Source organism: Manis javanica, chromosome 17 (assembly GCF_040802235.1).
Source record: "Manis javanica isolate MJ-LG chromosome 17, MJ_LKY, whole genome shotgun sequence".
Lineage (NCBI taxonomy): Eukaryota > Metazoa > Chordata > Mammalia > Pholidota > Manidae > Manis > Manis javanica.
The window spans coordinates 53,537,603-53,560,442 of record NC_133172.1 but is presented as its reverse complement, the minus strand read 5'-3'; the positions used below and the strand labels follow the sequence as shown (position 1 = coordinate 53,560,442).

At 40.8% G+C, this 22,840-nt stretch overlaps 1 protein-coding gene across 2 annotated transcripts in view; it reads right to left on the bottom strand.

The window, feature by feature from the left end:
• The window catches only part of ZNRF1 (zinc and ring finger 1), an 86,814-nt gene extending 64,517 nt beyond the window's left edge, over window positions 1-22,297 (bottom strand). Inside the window, exon 1 of one of the 2 annotated variants that reach the window (XM_017653312.3) lies at window positions 21,243-22,297. In XM_017653312.3, coding sequence (XP_017508801.1) covers window positions 21,243-21,666 — 424 coding nt within the window. In that variant the 5' untranslated portion in view covers window positions 21,667-22,297. The remainder of the gene's footprint in view (window positions 1-21,242) is intronic. The other variant, XM_017653311.3, reaches the window with a different exon arrangement.
• Between the last annotated feature and the right edge of the window lie 543 nt (window positions 22,298-22,840).

Genomic DNA, 22,840 nt, shown 5'->3' with positions numbered 1-22,840 from the left:
TTATTCATAAATTTAACTCAATCCCAACCAAAATTCCTGATTATTTTTTTCTAGAAATTTACAATCTGATTCTAAAATGTATATGGAAATTCAAAAGGATCGAGAATACCCTAAACAATTATTTTAAAAAATAAGGTAGAAGATTTACAATATTTGATTTCAAGACTTAGTATACCACCACAGTAATCAAAAGATTATAGAATTGGCATAAGGACAGAAATATACAGCAGAACAGAATAGAGTCTAGAAATAGACCCACACACATATGATCAATAGAGTTTCTGTAAAGGTTCTGTGGTGATTCAACAGGGAGAAGGGCAGTCTTTTCAACATTTGGTGCTGAAACAACTAGGGGGAAAATTAACTTTGAAAGGAAGTATAAGACTTGTACATTGAAAAGTATTCCCCAAATTGATCTAGAGATTCAGTGCAATCCCTATCAAAATCCCAAATGCTTTTTTCACAGAAATGGATAGGATGATCCTAAAATTCAATGAAACTGTAAGCAATTTCAAATAGCCCCCAAAACATCTTGAAAAAGAAGAACGAAGTCGGCAGACTCATACTTCCTGATTTCAAAATTTACTACAAAGCTACAGTAATCAAGATAGCAGTACTGGCATAAACATATAGACCACTAGAACTGAGAGTACAGAAATTAACCCATATACCTACAGATAACTGACTTTCAGCAGGGGTGCCAAGAACATTCATGCAGAAAGAAAGTGTTTTCAATAAATGGTGCTGGGACAACTGGATATCCCTATGCAAAAGAATGAGAGCCCAGACCGTTACCTCACTCTATATCCAAAAATGAACTAAAAATGGGTCACAGACCTAAGTATAAAAACTAAAACTATAGGTGAGCAAAGAGGAATGAAAGCTAGTGTGCAAATGGCCTCGGCCCTTGTCAAGAGCATGGATAGCTCAGACCTGTGGAAATACAGGATACAGGAAAGTGGAGAACAGCAGAGATGCAAGTAGGTGGGTAGATATGTTGGTATGGGCTAATAACTTGCTTTTAGATGCAACAGGAAGTAAGGATACCACCAAAGGCTGAGATGGAAGAAAGGAGTGAAACAGTCCTCTAGGAGGGTAGGAGAATGAATAAACTATAGAAATGCAGCAGGATTCCCATGCAGCATTAAGAGCCTGCCTGACGTTCATGATCAGGAATTAAGAGCAATGCCAGTGCCATACTCAATGTTTCCTCCAGCCCAGGAGTACACCCACAGAGTAGGCTGAGACTTGGATTGAAACCAGAGCTGGGGTTTAGCCAAGCAAGTGAGACAAAGGAAAAGAAGGGAAGGGGGCTGAGAGTAACTACCTGAAGCAGTGATTATAATGACTAACCTTGGAATTTATGCTATTTAAAGAGGAAAGTAAGGGGCTGGGGGATAAGGGACTGGGAGAAGGAAATAGGATCAATGGACTGTAGGTTGGAGTCAGACTGTTGAGAGGACTGATGTTATGCTAAAGAGCAGAAAAATACAGTCACATGTGGCAACTCTTACTACAGTTGACACAGTATGGAAGATTGTTTCATTTCTTCACCATCTGATGAAACTATAAGGGATGCTATAGGCTCCTAAGTGGTAGGAAGGACATAGGGCTGAAAAAGATTTCAACAAAATTTTTGATGGCCAAACTGATTGTAATTTAATAACAGTATGAGATACCATTTATTAGAGCCACATCACTTTCTAGCTATGAGACACTGAGTTCTCAAAATGCTGGGGCTGTTTTCTTATCTGTATAGTGGGGATGATAACAGCAACCACCTCACAGGATGAAGGGTGAAAGAGTTAATAATATATGAGAAGCACTTAAACTGTGCCTGGCACCTAGTAAGCAATAAAAAATGCCTGCTATTAGTAATATTTTTATTATGTACTACTGTTTAAGATTATACATGTTTTTTATTTATTTAAAGATGCAATAACAAAAACAGACCGTTATAAAAGCAACAGTCTCAGTGGGGAAGAGTTCAAAGACTGGCTGAGGCTCAAGTCATTCCAAAAATTTTCCAAGTACTTCACCCACCCTGCTTCTGTTTCTCCACTTTTGGGGGCATGAGAGAAATGACATCTGCTATCCAAAAGGGCAGTAAGCTCACAGCAATTCTACAAACATTGACCTTGCCATCGGGTAGTGAGTTCAACTTCATCCTAAACTCAATTTCCAGATTCTGTGTCAGCACCTCTACTTCCTGCCCACACAGTTGGGACAGGGTGTGTCAGCACCTCAGGAAAGGGTGCTTTTTCTTATTTAGGAATATTTCACATGTCCACTTAGGAACAGACCAGACTTCTTTTACAGTTCAAATAAGATGCTGGTTATTGGCCATTTTATTACTCCACAGGTCATTGAAGGAGGGAGGAGAATCAGGTAATTGCCTGCCTATCACCTGACAGCTACTCAGACTATGGGGCTGTTGGATGCAAGCCCACAGGAGACTCCTCTGTGGGATATAATCCCAGACAGATGTCCCTGTCCCACTGGATTGCTGCAGGTCCTACGAGCATGCTGCCTGTTTGACAGTTTCTGTTTGCAGGGCCCCAACAAAGCAAAAGCAGCTGGCTGAGTGCAGAGCCATGACTAGCTGCCTTTAACAGGACTGGCTTGAAAGGTCTCCACCCCACCCCCTCCCAGTGTATCTTTTAGAGTGGCTCAGATTGTGGATCCAAGATAAAAGTTTCTTATGTTCCAAGTCTAGCTACTGGCAGAAGCAATCATCCCATCAGAAAGAAAAATGGGAAGATGCAGTGCTCCTGGAACCAGTGAGACATATTCAGATTGCTTCTGAATTGAAAGTGGGGAGAAAAGAACATGGGTTCCTATGAATCCTAGTGCCTGCTGTGATTTATTTAGCAAATGTTCTTTGCAGTTGGGGCTGAGCTCAGAGCTCTTTATAGTTTGTAATTGCTCTGTGAGAACAAACCAAATTCAAAGAAGTTTTGACCTATAGTAGCAGATATTATTTAGCAAAGGGGTAAAAGGGTAAAAGTATTTCTGGGCAAACTTTGTGGACCACAACCTATTATGTACTTTAATACTTCACCCAATCAGCACAATGGTTGGGGAACAGGGGGTGGGGGTGGGATTTGCTGTGAACCAGTTCACTTCCAGGTATAACAAATTACTGGAAATTACAACAGACAAGAGCAAAACAAATAAAATCCACACATGACCATGGAATGACATGGAACAATGAAGACATTAAAAGACAAGTTATGAAATGATATAAACACAATATGATTTCTACTATCTTAACATATCCATTCATCTACAGAGGCAAAAATCTGGAGTACTACATACCAAAGGGATTATGAGGAGCTTTGGCTTTCTACATTAATGTTTAAAAGCTTTACATTGAATATTGTGATTATTTCTGAGATCAGGAAAAAAAAATCTGGAAGAACTCTTGCTTCCAATTTAATTTAAAAGAACAAAACAAAACAAAAAACCTCACTGATTTAGAAACCACAAGGTCTGCTAACTTCTGTTTCTGCAGAGGATCTATTAGTTCATCCTTCCCAACTCCATCACCTGCTGTAGAGCATTTTTTTCTTTTAGAGCTTCCTCCTTGTCCGACAAATGCTCTGAATTCATCGTAAACCTCCTGGTCATCTTACAAGCCAACTTCTTTCAAATTAATTTCTTCCAGAGAGTCAATGCCACGCTACCTTTGCCAACCCTTCAAAAATCACTAGAATGAACTATGTATTGAACCCTTTTCCAAAACAAATTACTTTTGCCTTCACCCTGAAAATTACCATCATTTTTCATGTGTATCTACACTGAACAACTTCTATTTGTTACCTTTTCTGTACCATGGGCCATAAATACTCCAGATAGACTTAAAAAAAACTTTCTCAACTAACAGATTTGGCTCATAATACTGTTTGACAGTAAAAAGGTTTAGTCTCACATGCCAACTCAGCTAGTAAATACAGATTGGACACCAGGAATGCTGTGTTAAGAAGGATTCTGAGTCCATATAGAGTTCCATAATAAAGAGTAAAATATATTTCAGTAATGTCTGCCATGAGCAAAGAACAACATGAGGGTCAGTGACTCTTGCCTCTCTGCATAGCCATGGCTACTGAGGCTGTGGCTGGTGTGACCCATATTGTTCTTATTCTTCATCTATGTGAAGTCTGGTCACTGTGAAATGTTGCTATATTTGAAGAAGGTGTAGGTTTGTGTATGCAGTGGTAGGAGGAAGAAGGTATCTCTTTTCTTCTCTTGAGAATCTTTAAATGTTCTACAGCAATTCAAAGGAGAATGCGATTGCAATTTAAGGGGATGAGAAAGATGATTTTGTAACAAGGAATTTCCAAACTGAGTCAAATTTCGATTCATAAGACCTTGGGCTGGTTTCTTCCAGTCACCTCACAAACATACCCTTCCCTATTCTCAGTTTAATCACAATTGTATAAAATCAACATACCTATGCAGTAATTTTCTCCATGTTCCTGAAAGTATATTCAACATCAGGGGTTCATTCACCTTTCTACTTACCTGGCTTTCCCACTTTACATGGGACCAAGTTATAGGTAAGACAGGAGGCCTGGGCTTACCATTTCATCTCATAAATCATTCTTAAGAGTACAATGCCCTCTTTGAATTCTTCCTACACACAGATGTTGCAGAATGACAGTAACTCAAAAGAGAGCCTTCTAGATTTTGGGTAGGTTCACTTGACCCATTTTCTGACACTACACATTTACCAATTCCTTATCTACTGTAAGAATACTATGGAAGAGTTCAGAACAGCACTGTCCAACAGGACTTTCTGTAATGATGGAAATGTTCTATAGCTGTGCCGATCATTATAGTAGTCATAAGCAATCTGTGGCTATTGAGCACTTGAAATGTGGCTAGTATGACCCAGAAACTAAATTTTAAATTTTAACTAATTGCAATTTAAATAGCTACATGTGTCTAGTGGCTAATGTGTTGAACAGTGCTGCCTAGAAGAAAGAACAAATCCAGCCTCTCAAGAAAATGGAAAGCTCTAAAAGTTTATCCTGTTAACTTCCTCTGCATATCCCGACTACAGAGGAAGAGTTAAGCCTTCTGTTGCCATAGAAATGGATTCTTGCCACAGCTGTGAGCCCCCAAGAGGTATAGTGCTGAAGCATTTCCCTACATGACTCAGGAGCTGCTCTTCCTCTGGGAGTAGAGAACAGAATTATGATGGGCTTCCAACTTCCTGTCTCTCTGTTCACAGTGCTTGTTTGTTCAACAATATAATGCCAGTGATATGGTTCCATGGAATTTCTGAGCAGCATGAGAACAAATAGTACGTAGCCAGCCCCACTTACTTTCCCAAAGAGAAAAACTAGAACCATGGGACTAAGATGATTTACTCATTTTTGTTTGTTCTTACATAATTGATGGCAATAAGTAAACAATCCACCAATTCATTTCAAGGAATTTAGAATGTAATTCAATGAAATATAAAACTCAATGGATGGGTTAAAAAGCAGGTGAAGAAGGAATTAATGTACTGAAAGATGGAGATAAGAAATTACCCAGAGTGCAGCACACATAAATTGGAAAAAAAGAAAGAGTTTATGAAACATGAAGGGTAGAATAAGAAGGTCCAATATATGACTTTTAGGATTTCCAAAAGGAAAGATCAGAGAGAATAAAAGGAAGGGAGGGATAAATGGCTGAGAATTGCATGGATACTTTGAAAGACATGAAATGTCAGATTCAAGAACAAATAGCAAGCAGGATACATAAAAATAAAGCAAATGGTGAATACATGACAGTAAACTTGCAGACCACCATGAACAGAAAGATAAAAAAGCAATTAGGTTAAAAAAAATTAACTCAAAGAGTTGAGAAGCAGACTTCTCAATTGCAATATTAGAAGCCAGAAGATAATAAAACAGAATAATAACACCATGCAATTGCAGAGAAAAAAATAACTGCCAACAGTTTTTTTTTTATATCCAGCTAAATTATCATTCATTGGTTATGGCAAATAAAAGCACTTTTGGGCAGGCAAAAAGTTTACCATTAATGGAATCTCACTAAAGAAAATTTTTAAGCCTACTCTGGAAGAAATAATTTAACTCAGAAGGATGAAGTATGATGAAAGGACAGTAGTTAAGAAGGAAGATGAATCCAAACAAGCATATTTATCAAATAAAAACAAAAACTATAGAGTATTAAAAACAAAATGGAATTATAATACTGAACCAAAACAAGTGGAAGACAAACTGTGGGTTCTTATATTATTTGGGAAGACAGTTGAGACACTGATTTGACTTAAGATTTTATTTAAGTATTCAGGCCAAAAAATTTAAGAGTAGTCTCTAAAAGTACTGAAAGCTTCCAGATGGTGGAGAGTGGAGGGAGTTAAGAACGGAAATGTGGGAAAAAAGAAAAATCCAAGCTATCTCACAGAAAGCAGGAAAGGAGAAAAACAAAAACAAAACATATTATACTAAACAAGATGCTATATGATATATTTGTTAAGATAATAATATATAAGATATTAAGCAAGTTATTAAAATAACAATTGTAACCACAATACTTTTTAAATGGGTTAAACTTAACAACTGAGAGACAGTCTCAGATTAGGTTGAAAAAACCCAACTATGTGTCATTTATAGGAGACACATCCAAGACATTAGAATATAGGGACTGAAAGTCAAAGGACAAGAAAAGATACCAGGCAAATATTTAGAGAGCTGGAATTAGTCAACAAAACAGACCAAGAGAAAAAGTGTTATTAAGGATAATGGTGCTCTCTACTGAAACAAATCTCCAGGAAGATATAGATAATTCTAAACAACTATGCACTTAAGAGAACTTGATAAGTTAGTAAACCCACAGTCATAGATTTTAACACAGTTTTCTCAGGAACTGGGAGATCAATAACATCAAAATTTAGTAAGATATAGCAGATGTGAAGAACACAACTGATAAGCCTGATCCAAGGATATACAGAATCAAATCTCATTCAACAATTAGAACACATCTTTTCAAGCATGAATGAAATACTTATGGAAGCTGACCACACAATATGCCACAAATCAAGTATCAATAAAACCAAACAATCAGTATCATATAGACTTCTCTGTGACTATAATGCAATCAGGTTAAAGACCAACTTAAGAAATGTTTGAAATTTTAAAAATATACTTGTAAGTAACTCATGAATCAAAGAAAGATTAGAAATTAGAAAATACCTAGAGCTGAATGATAAAAATAAAAATGTGATCCAGTTAAAAAAAATGCTCTAAGGCGTTGACCCCCCTATACTGAATTTTATTGTTGTTAACAACCATTTGATCAATAAATATGAGAGATGCCCTCTCAAAAAAAAATAAAATAAATAAATAAATAAATAAATAAATAAAAAATTTAGTGTCTGAATTGAGGTGCACTGTAAGTGTACACACACACTGGATTTTGAACACTTAGAAAAAAGGAAAGTAAAATATCTCATCAGTAATTCCTTATATTGATGACACGCTGGAGTGACTGTTTTTGGCTATATTGGATTAAATAAAGCATGTCATTAAAATTAATTTTACCCATTTCATGTAAAATTCCATATGTGGCTCCATTATACTTTCATTGCACTGTGCTGTTCTATATGTGCTCAAGTATAAAAAAACCCGAAAAAAAAAAAATGCTCTAAGGAAAATTCTAGAGCCATAAATGCCTACTTTAGAAAAGGAGATTGAAAAATTATAAGCATAGGGTCCAACTAAAGTTAGGAAAACACAGAATAAGCCCAAGGAAAGAAGAAGGGAAGACAAAATACATTTAAGAGCACAAAGCAATGAAATAAAGGCAAAAAGGCAAATTCTGACTCAAAAGCTCGTCCTTTGAAGGTAAACTAATAAAACAGAGTTCTGGCAAGAATAAAAAGAAAAAAATACAAGTAATATTAGGAATGAAAATGGGGCCACAAAATAGAGACTGATACAGAGATTGCTTGAAATATTGCCTTATCAATACTGACACAAGAACAGAAAACCTGAATAGATTTTGAAGAACTTGAATCATTAGATAAAACCCAGCTCAACAAAAAAAATCCTAGACCCAGACAGTTTTACAGGAGTATTTTATATGCATGTTCTACCAAGCATTCAGAGTACAGATATTTCCTTTTCTGTTTCCTCCAGATCTACTTTCCTTTCTTCCTCTCTGTTCTATGTTCCACAGGGCTAACAAGTCTGGATAAGGTTCCCTTGTTTCCCAAACTTCTATTGGATTTGGCCAATGAGAAGCACCAGCAGTAGACTGTAGGACAAGATGATAGAGAAGTTGGAGTACTTATTACTTGGGTCCCTCTCTGCCTTGCCATGGCATGGCATTACTTTCATTCTTCTATATAAGACCACACAGTTCTGTGGGACATCTCTCCCAGGGCTACTGTTCTCACCACTTTGATAATGGCTCCTTCCCCCATGTACTTCAGATCTAGGAGTGGTAACAGCTTCCCACTGTGGCCGATCTATGGATACTTCACCCATCCACTGTTCGTTCCTTTAATCCTGCCCACTGCAAACTGTCTTTTGAATTACATTTGATTCAACTAACACTCTGAGTGTGTCCTCTGTTGGCAGTAAGAACTCAAACACGCTTTTATAAAAAATTTTCCAGAAAAGAATGTACATATAATATTCCTAAACTCCTTTCAAAAAGCTGCATTCATCTTAATAACAAGAGAAGAAAAATAAATTATGAGTGAAATTTCATAATAGATATACAGAAATCCCCAAGTAGAATGTTAACATATTAAATCTGGCAACATATTTAAAAATTCACAACCAAGTTGGATTTATTTCAAGCACATAAGGATAGCTTAACATTACAAGTCTATTAATACAATTCACTTCATTAACAAATGAAAGGAAAAAGACCATATGAATAAATGCAAAGGAAATTTTTGATAAAACAGCCACTTATGATACTTAATTTAAAATTAAGAATAGGAGAGAATAAAGGATATCTACCAAAACCATACACAATGCTTTCAATGCAAGAAGCACTCCCTTGAATATGAGAAAAACAAGTATGCCCATGATTATAGATTTAAATAAGCTTTTTACTGGAGGAACTAGTCAGCGATCTTAAATAAGAAAGAGAAATGACACATACAAGGATTAGAAAAGAACAAACAAAACAGTCATTATTTGCAGATGTGACTCTCTGTAGATGTAGATTTCTCTGTAGACCTATAAGAGTTCAGGAAGTCTGCTGAATATACAAGGAAACTGAAACAATTATCTACAAATTTTTTAAGTTACTATTTACAATAATCACCAAAACACTATAAGGTACCTAGTGATAAATCTAACAAAAGGGACTCAAGATCTTAAAGAATTTATAACCTTTATCCAAAGACATTAAAAAATAATAATAGGTTACATTTACTGATCATTTATTATCTGCTGGACCCTTTCCCGAGTGATGTGGATATGCCTATAAACTTGTTTAATTCATACAACAGACCCCTTTGACTGATACAATTACTATTAGCCTCACTTTAGAGCACAAGGTTCTGAAACTAAATCAGCCACACTGGGATTCAAAGCTAAGGTATTCTGGCTGCGAGCCTGCAACCTTAACCACTGCGCCTCACTGCCTCTCCCAGGAGGTGGGGAAAGGGGTATCTCATTCCTCCCATTAAAGCACCTCTGGCTCAGCCTAGCCAAGCCTCCAGAAAACATTCTCATGTCATACTGTGGCAGACTTGACCTGAACTCTGCAGCCCAAAGCTGTCTGAGAAGACCCTAAACTGAAGGACAATAAACCCCTCTTTCAATAGGGACCAATTTCAGTTCACGTAAGGATACAGACCAACTCTGATGAAAGCAGATCTCAGTGTTAGGCCTGGCCACCCTTCAGACACCATGTCACTTGGTTTTCCCATTCCCAAGAGCAGGTCAATGTAGACTACCCAGACTTGAGAAGTTTCATTTATTATGACCTTAAATTACTTTGTAGAGTCAAGAACTTAATAGACATTCAACTATTTGTGTCTTTCTAGTAACATTTTGAGGATTCTGGATGATGGAAAGGCAGTATTTATTTATACAGATTTTACAACTTTTCTGTAAGTCTGAAATCATTTCAAAGTTTCAAAAACTGTTCTTTAAAAATTCTGTTCTTACATCTCTAAGTGCATTCCCATCAGATTCATAGGTAGACTCAATTTTAAAAAGATGGCAATTGATAAACTGAATGTAATTCTGATAAATATCTTAACACTTTTCTCCCATAGAAGTTGACAAAGTAGATTCTAAACTTTACCTGGAAGCCACAAGTGCCAAAAATTGCTAACCAGTTTTTGTTTTTATGGTTGTTGTAACATACATTATTGTTTATTCTGCTGTTTGCAATACAAAGACACAGGGAAATGTTATTGTTTGTGCAATATTGTAGGGGAAAAGTTTGAAACTGTCCATTAAGGTTGGTTTACCAGATGTTCTGTCATTAAGAACATTAGCTATCAACAGAGCAGTTAACCCCCACTTTGTACTTCATTTGTTGATTCTATCCGGATTCCCTTATTTGTCCCCTAGAAAGCTTCATTTAGACAACACAGCTTTGCTAAGGAATAAATAACACAATGAAAGGATTTGCCCTTCCACACAGCAAGACTAAACTACAGTAATTAAGAAAGCATTAGCACAAGGAGAGACAAATTGACCAGTGGAACAGAACAAAAGCCCAAGGAACAAATCCATACCTGGGAGGCAACTTGATAAATGATAAAGGTGGCTTTGTAAATCAGTAGGAAAAGTCTTTAACATTCCTCACTGGCTGCTGAAGAACTGGTTATTCATATGGAAATAGAAAAATATATACTCATCTTACCCCATTCAAACAGTTTAACTGTCCTTGGATTAAAGACTTAAATAAAAAAGGCAAAATTTTTTAGATTTGAAAAGAAAATATAATACTTTTATGTCCTCTTTACCTATGGGAAAGAATATTTTCTTAAGCCACAAAATGCACAAGCCCAAAGTGAAAACACTGAAATATTCAATTGTATTAAAATTAACTGTGAGAAACCACAAAGAGAATAAAGAGATAAGCCACAAACTGGGAGAAACACATTTGCATTACATAAGATGACAATTATCAGGAAACAGGACAAAACAAAAAAACACAAATTCATACACCTGCTAGTAAGAAAAGGATGAACCATCCTACGTAAGACTGAAAAAGCATTTCATAGAAGAGGAGACATGATGATTAAATATACAATATTAATATACTAATTAATATAAATATACATTATCAAACATATAAAAACAAAATTACAATGGTATACCATTTCACACCCATTAGAGCTTGCCAAAAATTAAAGTATGACAATATCAACTTTTGGCAAGGACATGGAATAAGTGAAAATATGCTATTTTGGGTGTGTAAACTGGTACAAGCACATTGGAGATCTACTGGGCAATATTTCATTAAGAGCTGAAGATATATATACCATATGACCCAGCTATTTCATGACTAAGGATGTACCTTAAAAAAATCTTTCACTCAAGTATTTAAAGAAACAGAAAAACATTCTCGAAGCAACTGAAAATAACTTTACTATCCACTGATGAGAATGGATCAATAAATGGTGATATTTGTGGTATATTTATACAGTAGAGTACAGCAACGACAGTGAATGTTAGAGCAATGTTAGTGCAATAGATTTATAGGTCTCAAATCCTTTTTGAGGTATATATATATGTATACATGGATATGAAAAGGTGGAGATAAGATGAATTAACAAATACTGTTTTGGACAGACACATGCAGTGAAAGTATGAAAATATACAGGCTGATAAACAGGAAAGTCAGGGCAGCAGTTACCTTTGAGGAGGCAAGGAGAAAAAGGGAATTGGGCACAGTACATACAAGTACATCTGTAGTGTTTTATTTATTAATCTTGCTTGGTAGATAAGCATATCATTTCTTTTGAATGCATGGGATAGTTCAATTTTTGAAAAGATTCCAAGAGACCAGAGCTCCTATTTAGAGTCCCACCACTATCCTATTTCCTGAAATGTGCAAGTGAAACCAAAATCAAAATAGCACAGGCCGCTGTGAATTTTCCATCCTGCAATCACAGGAATGAAACTTTATAGAGTTCATCTAATAAAAGTGAAGGGACAGGAAAAGGAAGGGTCAGACTCCAGCCTAGATCCCACAAGACGTACCTCAGGAAGATAGGAGAGTAATTAACTGTTATTTTGAGAATTTTGAACTTCTTAGGCAAAAGATACTGTGTAATTATACCATTAGTTTTAAACGTTGAGTTTTTAAATTAGTCCTCTCAAAACAGGGATTCCTATTGTTTTTCCCTTGTGGTTAGTCACCCTTGAAGGATGTGTCTGTAATCCTACAGGCCTGTTACCTTCAGGGCCCAGAACCTCCCTCCCAGTTCTGCGCTTGTGCCCTTCTCTCCATTAGTTCTTGCTGACTCTTAGGCATTAAACGCTGACTTCCTGTTCCGTCTACTGAGCTTTGGAGACTTGGAACTGGTAAGTGGCTTTGAATAAAAGTGCAAAGCCAGGTAAACACAGTGTAAGAGACAGCTATGAGTTTCTGAAGGAACGCAAATCTTAACACAGTTGTAATAACCTTTGAGACTTTCCTCATCTGTAGCTCACGTAAGACAGTGGTAAGACACAGTAACCAAACAATTGTAAGTCACTGCAGTTGCAAACAATTAAAACGCAGGTACTGGCAGGCAGAAAGGTTGAGGACAGGCACTGTGGTCGCTGATATCATAATCCTGGCTTGTTCGAAACTCGCTAGTTTCCTTTACACCATCTTACAGAAAGACTGAACAGGTGACGAGCTCATTTTGGATGTCAAAGTGCTTTATTAGACCTAATATCTTAAGAGCACAGATGACCTTGTATGAATTCCCTCTTTGTAAAGTAGTTCCATGATCAGTGCCCAGCACCACCATTTCACAATATGGAGAAAGGAGGCACACTCGTGACTCTTCAATTCTCATCATTATGTCCACAGTCATCCCTTAATCCAGAAATCTGGTGCTCTTCCTGTAAACAGCCTCAAGCCCTCTGACCCAGGGCCTGTTTCACGATCCTTTTACTATACTACATGTATTTTAATGAACTGAGTTTGAATGTTGAAACACTAATCTCATTGGTCATGCTACTACGGCAATTCACAGTGCACAGGCCTCCCCATTCTATTCTGCTGCCCTGCACTTTGAATGCAGAGCTAGCTGTCAGCATGGAAAACACCAGAGTTCTTATATGGCAGCCTTTGGTTATGTTCCACTGAAGGATTTATCATCCACAACCTACTCAAATCCCTCCCCCAACAGCTACCAAAAATTCCCTTGGTGAGAAATGCTATTATGAGGAGTGGCTGCTTTGTGACTCACAGTGTTTCATTAAAAAGATTTTTTTTTTTCAAACAGATTTTCAGTAGAAGAATCCAAAGGTTTTCCAAAGCCACAGCAAAAACAGAACAGCTCATAATACTATTTCTCAAAGGTCTGCCACTTCATAGGAGATTCCTATACCTTTAAGTACTGGAGATGCTTAGATTCACTATCCTTTTATGTTGCCCTTGGCCTCTGGGCTGAGAGAAGGCAGGAAGCAATGAATTAAACGCAACCAACACGACTGGGCTCGCCAGATATGAAGAAGGCAGGCAGCTAGTGCACAACCAGCCCTCCTCACAGACCTTAGACTCACGTAGTTCTCAAGGCCACCTGGTTGCAAAATAGGAATGTTTCCGCCACATTTGACCAGGAATGAGGAGACCCAATAATACATAGTGTACATGGGTATTTGATGATGCATGTTACAGTAGTGGGCAGTTATAATAAAGTTTCTCTGAAAGGCTGACTTGGCTGGTATTACAGCTTAGCAGGCACTGAAAGTGCAAATGATCTCAACAGAATGGAACAATATCACAGGAAGATAATTTGTATTTATGGGAGACAAGTACTTCACTGGTTTAGCTGGAATCGCAAGAATGCCCTCAAATCCTTACAGGATCTTCAGAGAAACTTAGTTCTCTATGAGAAGGGGAAAGGTTCTCTGAGAGGGAAACAAATTAGCACATCTCCAAAGAGCTGGGAAATGTGGGCAAGATGACCAACCTGGCTAGGGTCTAGGGCTCTTGGGTTCCTGTACTTCTGCCCCAGATCACCTAGGCAATTCCAGATTGAAGTTTCTCTCATGTGCTAAAAAAAATCACCTTGGACCGTAAAAGATAGCGTACAGTACAGAGGTGACTGGTTTCAGAAAAACTCTTTGTAAAGTGTGGCTTATTTAATTATATTTGTTAGAGGGCTAAAGGTACTACCAACAAGAGAGCTGGAGCCATGCTATGACAAGTCTAATTCACTAAGATCAAGATGACTAGGTTCTCTAAAAATCATCCTTCAGAAATTAAGGTATCACTTTGCAGCCAGAGTCCACATAAAGTCCCTCAGTATGATGCACTCTTTCACGTTCTTTATTTTGAGCAAAAATGCTCAAATGTAACTACAATTTAATAATTATTCCAGGGGGAATGACATGTTAGTCATCAATGTTGACTTTCATAAACAAGGCTTTAAAAATTACTTAAAATAGCACTTAAGTGTCAATGTGGTGGAGCTCAGAGATGTATATTTATAAGACGAAGCAGAAAAAAGAGGAAAACTGTGCCTTAAATTTCCTTTTGGGTTTCTGCAGCTTAGGGTAAATTTTAGAGATGGATTACTAAAAGGGTGGTTCATGCTTCTAGATCAGTGTTCAGTGACCTGAAAGAAAAGTGGCTATAGGGATGATGAAGAAACTGAAGTCAAAGATAGGCATGAAGAGTTTGAAAAAGTTTTTCTTCTGATATTCTCAGCAGACCACTTATACGAGCAATTTCTTAATAGACACTTGGCTGGAACCACGAAGAAAAGATTGCCTGCCCTAGACCAGAAATAAGGGTTTAGGAAAAGAATGAATACTGAGAGTGAAGAACAGAGGGGATCTATCATCCGTGTGGTAGCCTCATGGGCAAAAGTCTGAATTTGTTTATTCAACAGAGGAGCTGATGAAGAAGGTAAAATCTTCCAGGAGCTGCAATATGCAGATTCTCTGAGGAGTGAGGCAGCCAAGATTCTTAGAAAGAACCAAGTAATGTTAATCACCCTTATATTACCTATTCCCAGCACTTACCACAGGTCCTAGAATACTGGAGGCTCCATAAAACCCAGCAGAATAAATGAGTGTCTTAACAGACCTCCATACGCATACATAAAAAGTCACATACTTTTGGGTCAGTAAGAGAAAAGGAAAAAAAGGTATTTTGTCCATTTAAAGTCTGGATTCATCTTAAGATCTTGACTTGTCTAGCAGCTGGCTGGAGATACAGCAAAGAGGATATAACTGAGTCAGCCCTTCTTTAACACAAGCAGCCAAAGGCAGCTGTGCCTTACAAGAAAAGTTAGGGGGAAGACAAGCACAGAAGGAGAGAGGACACTGTCACAATTTCCTTCTGTGTCGAGCAACTTCAATTTTCAGGGCTACGGCGGACTGGCTCAGACCTGCCTGCAAAAGAAAAAAGCTTAGTTCCGTGTAAAAGAAAACTGTCAAATAATGACCCATGCTCCTGCTGGATGAATCTACCCTCTGGGAGCATGTGAAACGAAGATTTGTATGGATCCTACTTAGGAAATATCTGCTTGGTTTAGTAATGTTGAAAATAATGCTAATGAAAGCACCAAAAAAAGCATTCAAAGTTCTTTCTTTGTTTGGGGAGAGAAAAGTTAAATCTGTGATAGTTTTCAGATCTAGGTCTTATGAGTACAGTTCCAGAACTGTTTGTTACAGATTCAAATTCTAGGGTCTCCCCTTAGCTCTACTGAATTCTGGCAGTGAGGTCCAGTTGTCTGCATTGTTAATAAGCCCCCTACAAATTACAGAGCAGTTAGGTTTAAAAATCCTCTGAACCACTCACAGAAATCAGGAGAGCTCTTACTTGTATCTGCCTCCTGCTTGTTATAGATCAAGCGTGCACTATAAATTCTTACCATGCCTCCTCTAACTTGGTGTTTACAGAGACCCTGTAAAATCCCCCTTCCTTTTTATTCCCAACAGAGGAAGATTTTACTCTTTAACAACTAACTCCGAGATCACAAGGTAAACAGCCTCATCAGCCTAGAAACTACCTCAGCTGCTGCTTTAAGATTAACTTGGTTTTTTATTTGCTTCACACCTGAGGGTTGGTCCTCAGGTTATTCATTCATGCCCCCCAACTCACCCCTCATCCATTCAGCATATCAAGATTCAGTAAACCTACTGCTGATTCAAGGATAAACCTGTGTCCTTCCTAAGTGAAAACTGCTGAGTCTCTGAGAAGTCCCTTCTCAGACTCAAGCCTATTCCCACAGTCATCACTAGGAACCACTTGATTCAGCCGAGGCCATGCAAAACTTGGAAAGCAAACAGATGGAAATTTATTCTCATCCATCATTCTAAAAGCCTGGGTTTAAGATTTAAGTTTTCGGCTAACTTCAAGATTCTAGTACCACAACTTCAGTGACCCACTGTCATTAAAAACACCCTGTTTAAGGGTCAGTAGTAGGATCAGGACCAAGAGCCCATTTAAGTTACCACTATTTTCCCCATGAAGTTTTTTCCCATACTGAAATTGTCAAAATTAATTTTTATAATTGATAATTATAAATGATAGTGCCTAATGAGCTTGGTTTGAGTATCGCATTCATAAAATACAAAGCACGTTCTTTTCCCAAAAAGAACTAGAGATGAATTTATTTGGTTAAGAGTGGCCTGGCTCAGAGTAACCCCTGTGACATAATTGGGGGTGTGTATTTGTTTAACAGCAAAATGTAAACATCACATAAAGCAAACACTTTAAGAGTGAAACCATTGTTTCTTGCAACACCTTTCAAACCTGAATGAGGAAGACTTAACTGACCTTCAAGAAATTATCTTCTCCCCAAAGGAACTTTTTTCTTTTATAGAAAATAAGCCTTCATGGTAATAGAGAACTAAAAACTCTGCTTTAAAAAGGTCTTCATTAAGAATAGAACTTTTGCAGGGCAAGGGACCCCAATCATGCTCTTTGGAGACCACAAAATGCTTTTCCTTCTCCAAAACCGTGTAAAGGACCATTACTCTAGCACGCCTAAGGTGAGGCACAAAAAGGCTTTCTGATCCAATCCAGTGGAGTTGGCAACTCCCCCTAATTATTTAAAAATACAGAAAATTAAATCACTTGAGAACCCCCGAGTGGCAGCAAAATAGAACACAGGAGATACCCATGCTAGCACATTCAGAGACTTATCAAAAGTCACCCTAGTTGATGGCTTGATGACAACAGAGAACAGTTTGGATTTTTCTGAATATGCATATGCATATACATATATGGGAAGAAGCTGGAGTGAAACCCTCCATGACCAGCCATTTTATAGTAGGAACCAGAAAACAGGTAACCTCTTCCTTCCAACATGGTGGATCCTCTGTTTTTTATCCCACTTCCAGAAATGTGCATTCTGAGATAAACAGGACTGTTACAAAGAATGACCAGGTCTTCAGAATACCACCCAAATAACCTTTAGGAGTTAAACACTTCACAGCAAAACTTATATTTTAATGTAGAAGGGAAGGGACTCTACTCAGATCCTAATAAAAAGGTAGCTCTTCTCAATGGCATTCATCATTAAGAATTTCCCGTGGGTGTAGGTCAGATTTCGGTAGAGAGCACTGGCTTCCATTTTGGGGAAACAGTTCACACAGGTCTAAATCTCTTTGCCCAGCAAATTATGGAGATGAAAGAAGGCAGAGAACTATGAGAGTGTCTTCTATAAAGTGGGAATGCCACTTTCCATTTGTATGTTACCTGGCTTTTGTAAACACTATCCCATTATACCCTCACAGCAACATCCCTGCAAAGTAAGCAGGGCAGGTATTATCTCTATCTTACCCATGAAGAAATGATGACTGAGGCTAAATGACTTGCCCAAGGACATAAGTCAGACAGTTAATTGGTAGCCCAACCAGGAGATGAGCCTAGCCCTCCGACTCTCAAGCCATTGCAATCTGCAGGGTACTACCCAGCCTCCTTATGTTTTGGGATGAGAGACAGCAGAAGGTAATGGCTCATAGCCCAGGTTCTGACACTTGCAGACCTGTATTCCAATCTCAGCTCTGCCTCATGTTTACTACCTGACCTTAATGTCCCCCTAAACCTCAGTTTCCTCATCTGTAAAATGGGAATAAAAAGTCTTACCTCACAGAGTTATAGTGATGATTCAATGAAATAATGGACTCCAGGCACTCAACAAATCTGTGTGTCAAGCACACACAGTGCATGAGTTCCAATAGCGGTTAAGAGGCACAGTCCTGCTCTCATGGAACTTAAAATTTAGTTAAATGGGTAAGTGCTTATAAAGTATGATAAGTGCTATTAAGGTAACAGGTGAGTGACTGGAGAGATTAACAGGAGGGAGCCAATTTTTAAGAGTGTTTGTTCTCTGAGGAGAAATTTAAGTTGAGCCCTAAGGGATCGGAAGAGCTACCCGTGTACAGAATGGAAGGAAAAGTATTTTAGGCATAGAAAACAGAGCATGCGAGGGTCACTGCCCAGGGAAGAGTAACTGGAACCGAGAACAGACAAATATGACTGCTTCATATCCTCACAGGATCTGGGGAACAACCTTTCAGGGCTGGTGGCCGAGGATTATTACATCTATTTTAAAAATAACAAAGATGAGGCTCAAAAAGTGATGTGTCTTGCCCAAGGTCACAGCTACTCAGAGGAGGAGCTGGGACCCCAGTACTCTACCTCCTGACACAGCATCGGCTCATTCCCTTTAAGGAAGCCTTGTGCACACTGAACTCCCCCACTTATTTCACTGACAGCTGTTTTCCCTGCCCGTGAAGAGTTCCGTAAGCCCCGTGAAAATGTAAGCATCACATCAACTCCAGGCACCCAGTCAATGGTGCACTGAAATCCTTACCCTTCCACTCTTACGACACAGCAAGAACTGCAGACCTTACTCAAAGGCTCCAAAATAGAAACAAGTTTCTCTTCTTCCAGCAATGAACAAAAGAGGAACGGGATGCCCTGGAAGAAAGATCCTGTGGCCCGTTCCAGAAGGTGAGACAGAACCACGATTGCAGAAGAGTGGAAATAGGACAGCTCATCTCAAATGAAATGCATAGGAAAAACTACTTTATTTGAATAAAAGAATGAATTCTTAAAGCAAGTTCTCAGTCAGGGTGGTACCCTCCTCTCCCACCAAGAGCATTTGGAAATTCTGTGGGGGCACTGGAATGCTCAGTGCTCAGTGTATTGGAAAAGGACAGGATGGTCCTGTAAAGAATGTATTACCCAAAATATTAATAGCAATGTTCCCAAACACACTTTAACATTAATCCCTTAAGGGATTAATATGCCCCAATTCATCCCATATTCCCAAAGTTCAATAGCTTTCTCTACCCTCACAAGTGGATGAAAAAAATTTTCACTAAGGTTTCACAGCTGAGAAGTATGAAATTTTGGACTCTAAGCTTCTAATTCCAGCATGGAAGCTGGTAGTGAAATAAGGAAAAAGAAGTTTCTAGTAAGAGACAGACTAGAAATTTTAGCAAAAAATGGAACTCCTTACCCAACAAGCCTCTGTAAGATTACATTTGTTTGGCAACACACAAAACTTTGTGATTTTAGAGAATCCAACAGTGGTTTTTAGTTTAAAATCAGATACTAATGACAGTTCTGTTAAAAACGTAACCACAATTGTCTCACAAATACAGCTGACTCTTTCAATACCAAATCTTATAAGAAAGATTACTAACTTCAATATGTCTAAAGCTAATCAAATGTCTAAAAGTGCTAAAGGCAGTCATGCCTTGCATCTCATTCAGCAGAATTTGATGCAGGTCCAATAATACCTAGAGGTCTGCTCAAGGATTAAAGTACCATCCTAGTAATTCAAAAGTCACTTTCAAGTGTTACCCTAAACTAGTCACAATGTCCCCAAAAAAGTACTTCACAATTTAAAGTTTTTAGAATTGAAAAAAAAAAAACCAGACTATTTTGAGCGGAAAAAAGAGAGAGATCCAAAAAGTCTACCCCATTCCACAACAGCCAGAACAGTGAGCCAATAGAGAAATCCTCCATAAAAAGTCTCAATAGGTTAACTTCTTCACTCCAACCTACCAATTAGTAAAGAGCAGCCCGTACTCCTTTTGGTCAATTTTCTAGAAGCCTAACCTGGGTTGTCGGGTTAGCTGAGCAGACAGACCTGTTTCTTCCAGAAGCTCCCGCCAGTGCCTTTTCTGCACTGCCAGTCAGAGCCTGGGAAACCCTCCACGGGCTTTTCACTGGCCTGTCACTAGAAGTTCACAAAACGAATTCATCCTGATTCTTTGAATCCTTCTCTTTCCCAGTCATGTGCCAACAGATGGGCAGTAAAATCTCACCTCTCCCATAACAAAAAGATGCAAATTACCGGGAAGACCAAACACTTAGCATGGAGGGGAAGAAAAAAGATGGAGGGATGTGACAGTCATTGACTGAGCCAAGCCCACTGCAAGCAGCAGGGGGACCAGAGCCCCTGCCCAGCAAAGCCTCCCAGGGAGGCTCCTTGGCTAAGCCCTCCATTCAGCAGGCCACACCTGTCTATACCAGCAGCCTGCCTGCTGCTCCATTTTAAACAATTCAAACAGATCTCCAGCAGGGTGGCAAAATTGGGCACCCACCTCTCACAGCAGGAGTGAGAGCACTAATCCGAACACCACTTGCCCCAATTTTATTTTCACTCTTTGTCTGGGAGACACCCTTTGTTTGGGAGACACCCTTTGGTTTAACTGGATCCCTCTCTCAGTTAACGGTGAGATAGGCACAATGCTGCAGTGATAGAAAGGAAGCCCCAAGGCCGACTTGCTCTAAGCCAGACCAGGCCTCTTCTCCCAGGATGACAGAAAATGAGCTTCCAATAGGCAGGTTTCACTCTGCCCATCCACAAGTAAACGAACGCCTGCAGTCCTAAAACGCCAGACCCCGCAGCCTCGCAGAAAGCCTCTTTTCCAGATGGTGGATATCCATCTCATTCATCCACTGGCTTCGGGAACCAAGGGAAAGGCAGACAGATGCAGGTCGGGCACTCCACATCCAAACCTTCGCCGGCACGCTAAGGTTTGGGGCGCCCCGGCGCGTCTCCCTTGCACTCCACCCTCGGAGGCCTCCCCCACCCGCGGACTCACCACTGTGCGAGCTGAACCACCTGGGTGCGATGTGCAGAGGTAGAGCATCCGCCAGCGAGGCTCGGGAGCCCAGGTACAGCATCCCGTCTCTATGGTGACCGCCGCCCGTCTCCTGATAACCATTGCCATGGGCATAGGTGGAGTCGGACGTGGACCCTCCGCCGCCGGGCGCCCTCTCGGAGTCGCCGGTCCCGCGGGAGGCGGCGGTGTAGAGGCCAAAGGGCACTCCCCCGGCCGTGCTGGGGTCCATGCCCATGCCCGCCACCGAGCTGACCGAGCGGCTGCGCAGCCCCATGGCCCCGCCGCCCGTCCGGTAGTGGCCAAAGTGGGGCGCCCCTCCCGGCGGGGGTACGGCGCTGTCATCGGTGGAGACCCCCGGAAAGGGGCCCCGGGAGCGGGCCGCCGTGCTCTGCTTGCCCCCCATGCTCGCCCGGGCCCGGTGGGGCGGGAACCTGGAGGCCGAGACCCTCCCCCACCTCTCAGCAGCGGGGGGAGGGTTGGGCGAGCATAAATGGCGAGGGAGTCAAAAAGGAGACCGGGAGGGGAAAAAGGAGAAGAAAAAAAAAAGAACAGGAAAAGAAAAGGAAAAAAGAAACCCCGCGGGGCGGAAGAGGCAGGCAGGCGGGGATCCCAAACTAAGAATTTAAAACGATCCAAGCCAAACGCATGTTTCCCCTCAAGGTCCAAAGAGGCGCAGTCCGGAGCGGGCTCGGCGCACCACAGGCCGCCCCCGGGCTCCCGAAAGCCGGGGGAGCCGCAGGGAAGGAGGGAGGGGGGCGGCGGGCGGGCGCAGGGAGGCGCCGGAGGAGGCCGCCCGCCGGGCAGGAGGAGGGCTGGGGGCGCCGGGCGCGTCCCCCGCCTCAGAACGCCGCAACCACGGACGGCGGCCCGGACCCCTCCAGGCCTCGAGCGGGCTGCGGCGCCGGGCGGCGAAGCGGACCTCGGGAAGCCGCGGTCGCGTCGCGTCGCGCTTTCCCTCCAGCCGCCGCCGGCGCCGCCGGCCGCTCCGCCCCGCTCGATCCCGGGCTGCGTTAGCCGGCGCTCCTCGCCGCCGTGGAGACAATGGAAGGCGGCAGAGCGCAGGCGCGGCCCGCGCCCCCGCCCCCCCCCTCCCCGCCAGGTTAACCCCTTCGCGGCCCCTGCGGCGCGGCGCCGCAGACTCCCGGGAGGTCCCCGCCCGCCCCGCCAGTCCCGACTGGCCTGGGACCTGAGTGGCCTGAGCCCCGGGGGTGTCAGGAAGAGAAGAAGAAGGTCTTCTCAAAGCAGGCACTCTGTAAGTCCCAGAAAATGGCTAATTATTCAGGGGGGCACCACCTGTGATGGGAGGGGCGGCGATGTTCAAGGGGGTGGGAGGGAAACACAAGGAAGAATGACAACTGCTCCAGACGCCTACCTGGCTCTGAGGGGGTCACCGGTCAAGCTCCCCTCCCAGCACAAATTTACCCCTACAGCACCCTCTGGTGGGCATGCGTTCCGTTCTTTCGGAGGTTCCCCATCCGAGGAATCCCTAAAATCAGGAAGCTTAACATTTGGGGGATTTTTAGTTGTTTGGGGGTAAACAGCGCACGAGGGCACCTGTGACTCCGGATTTCGCTGAC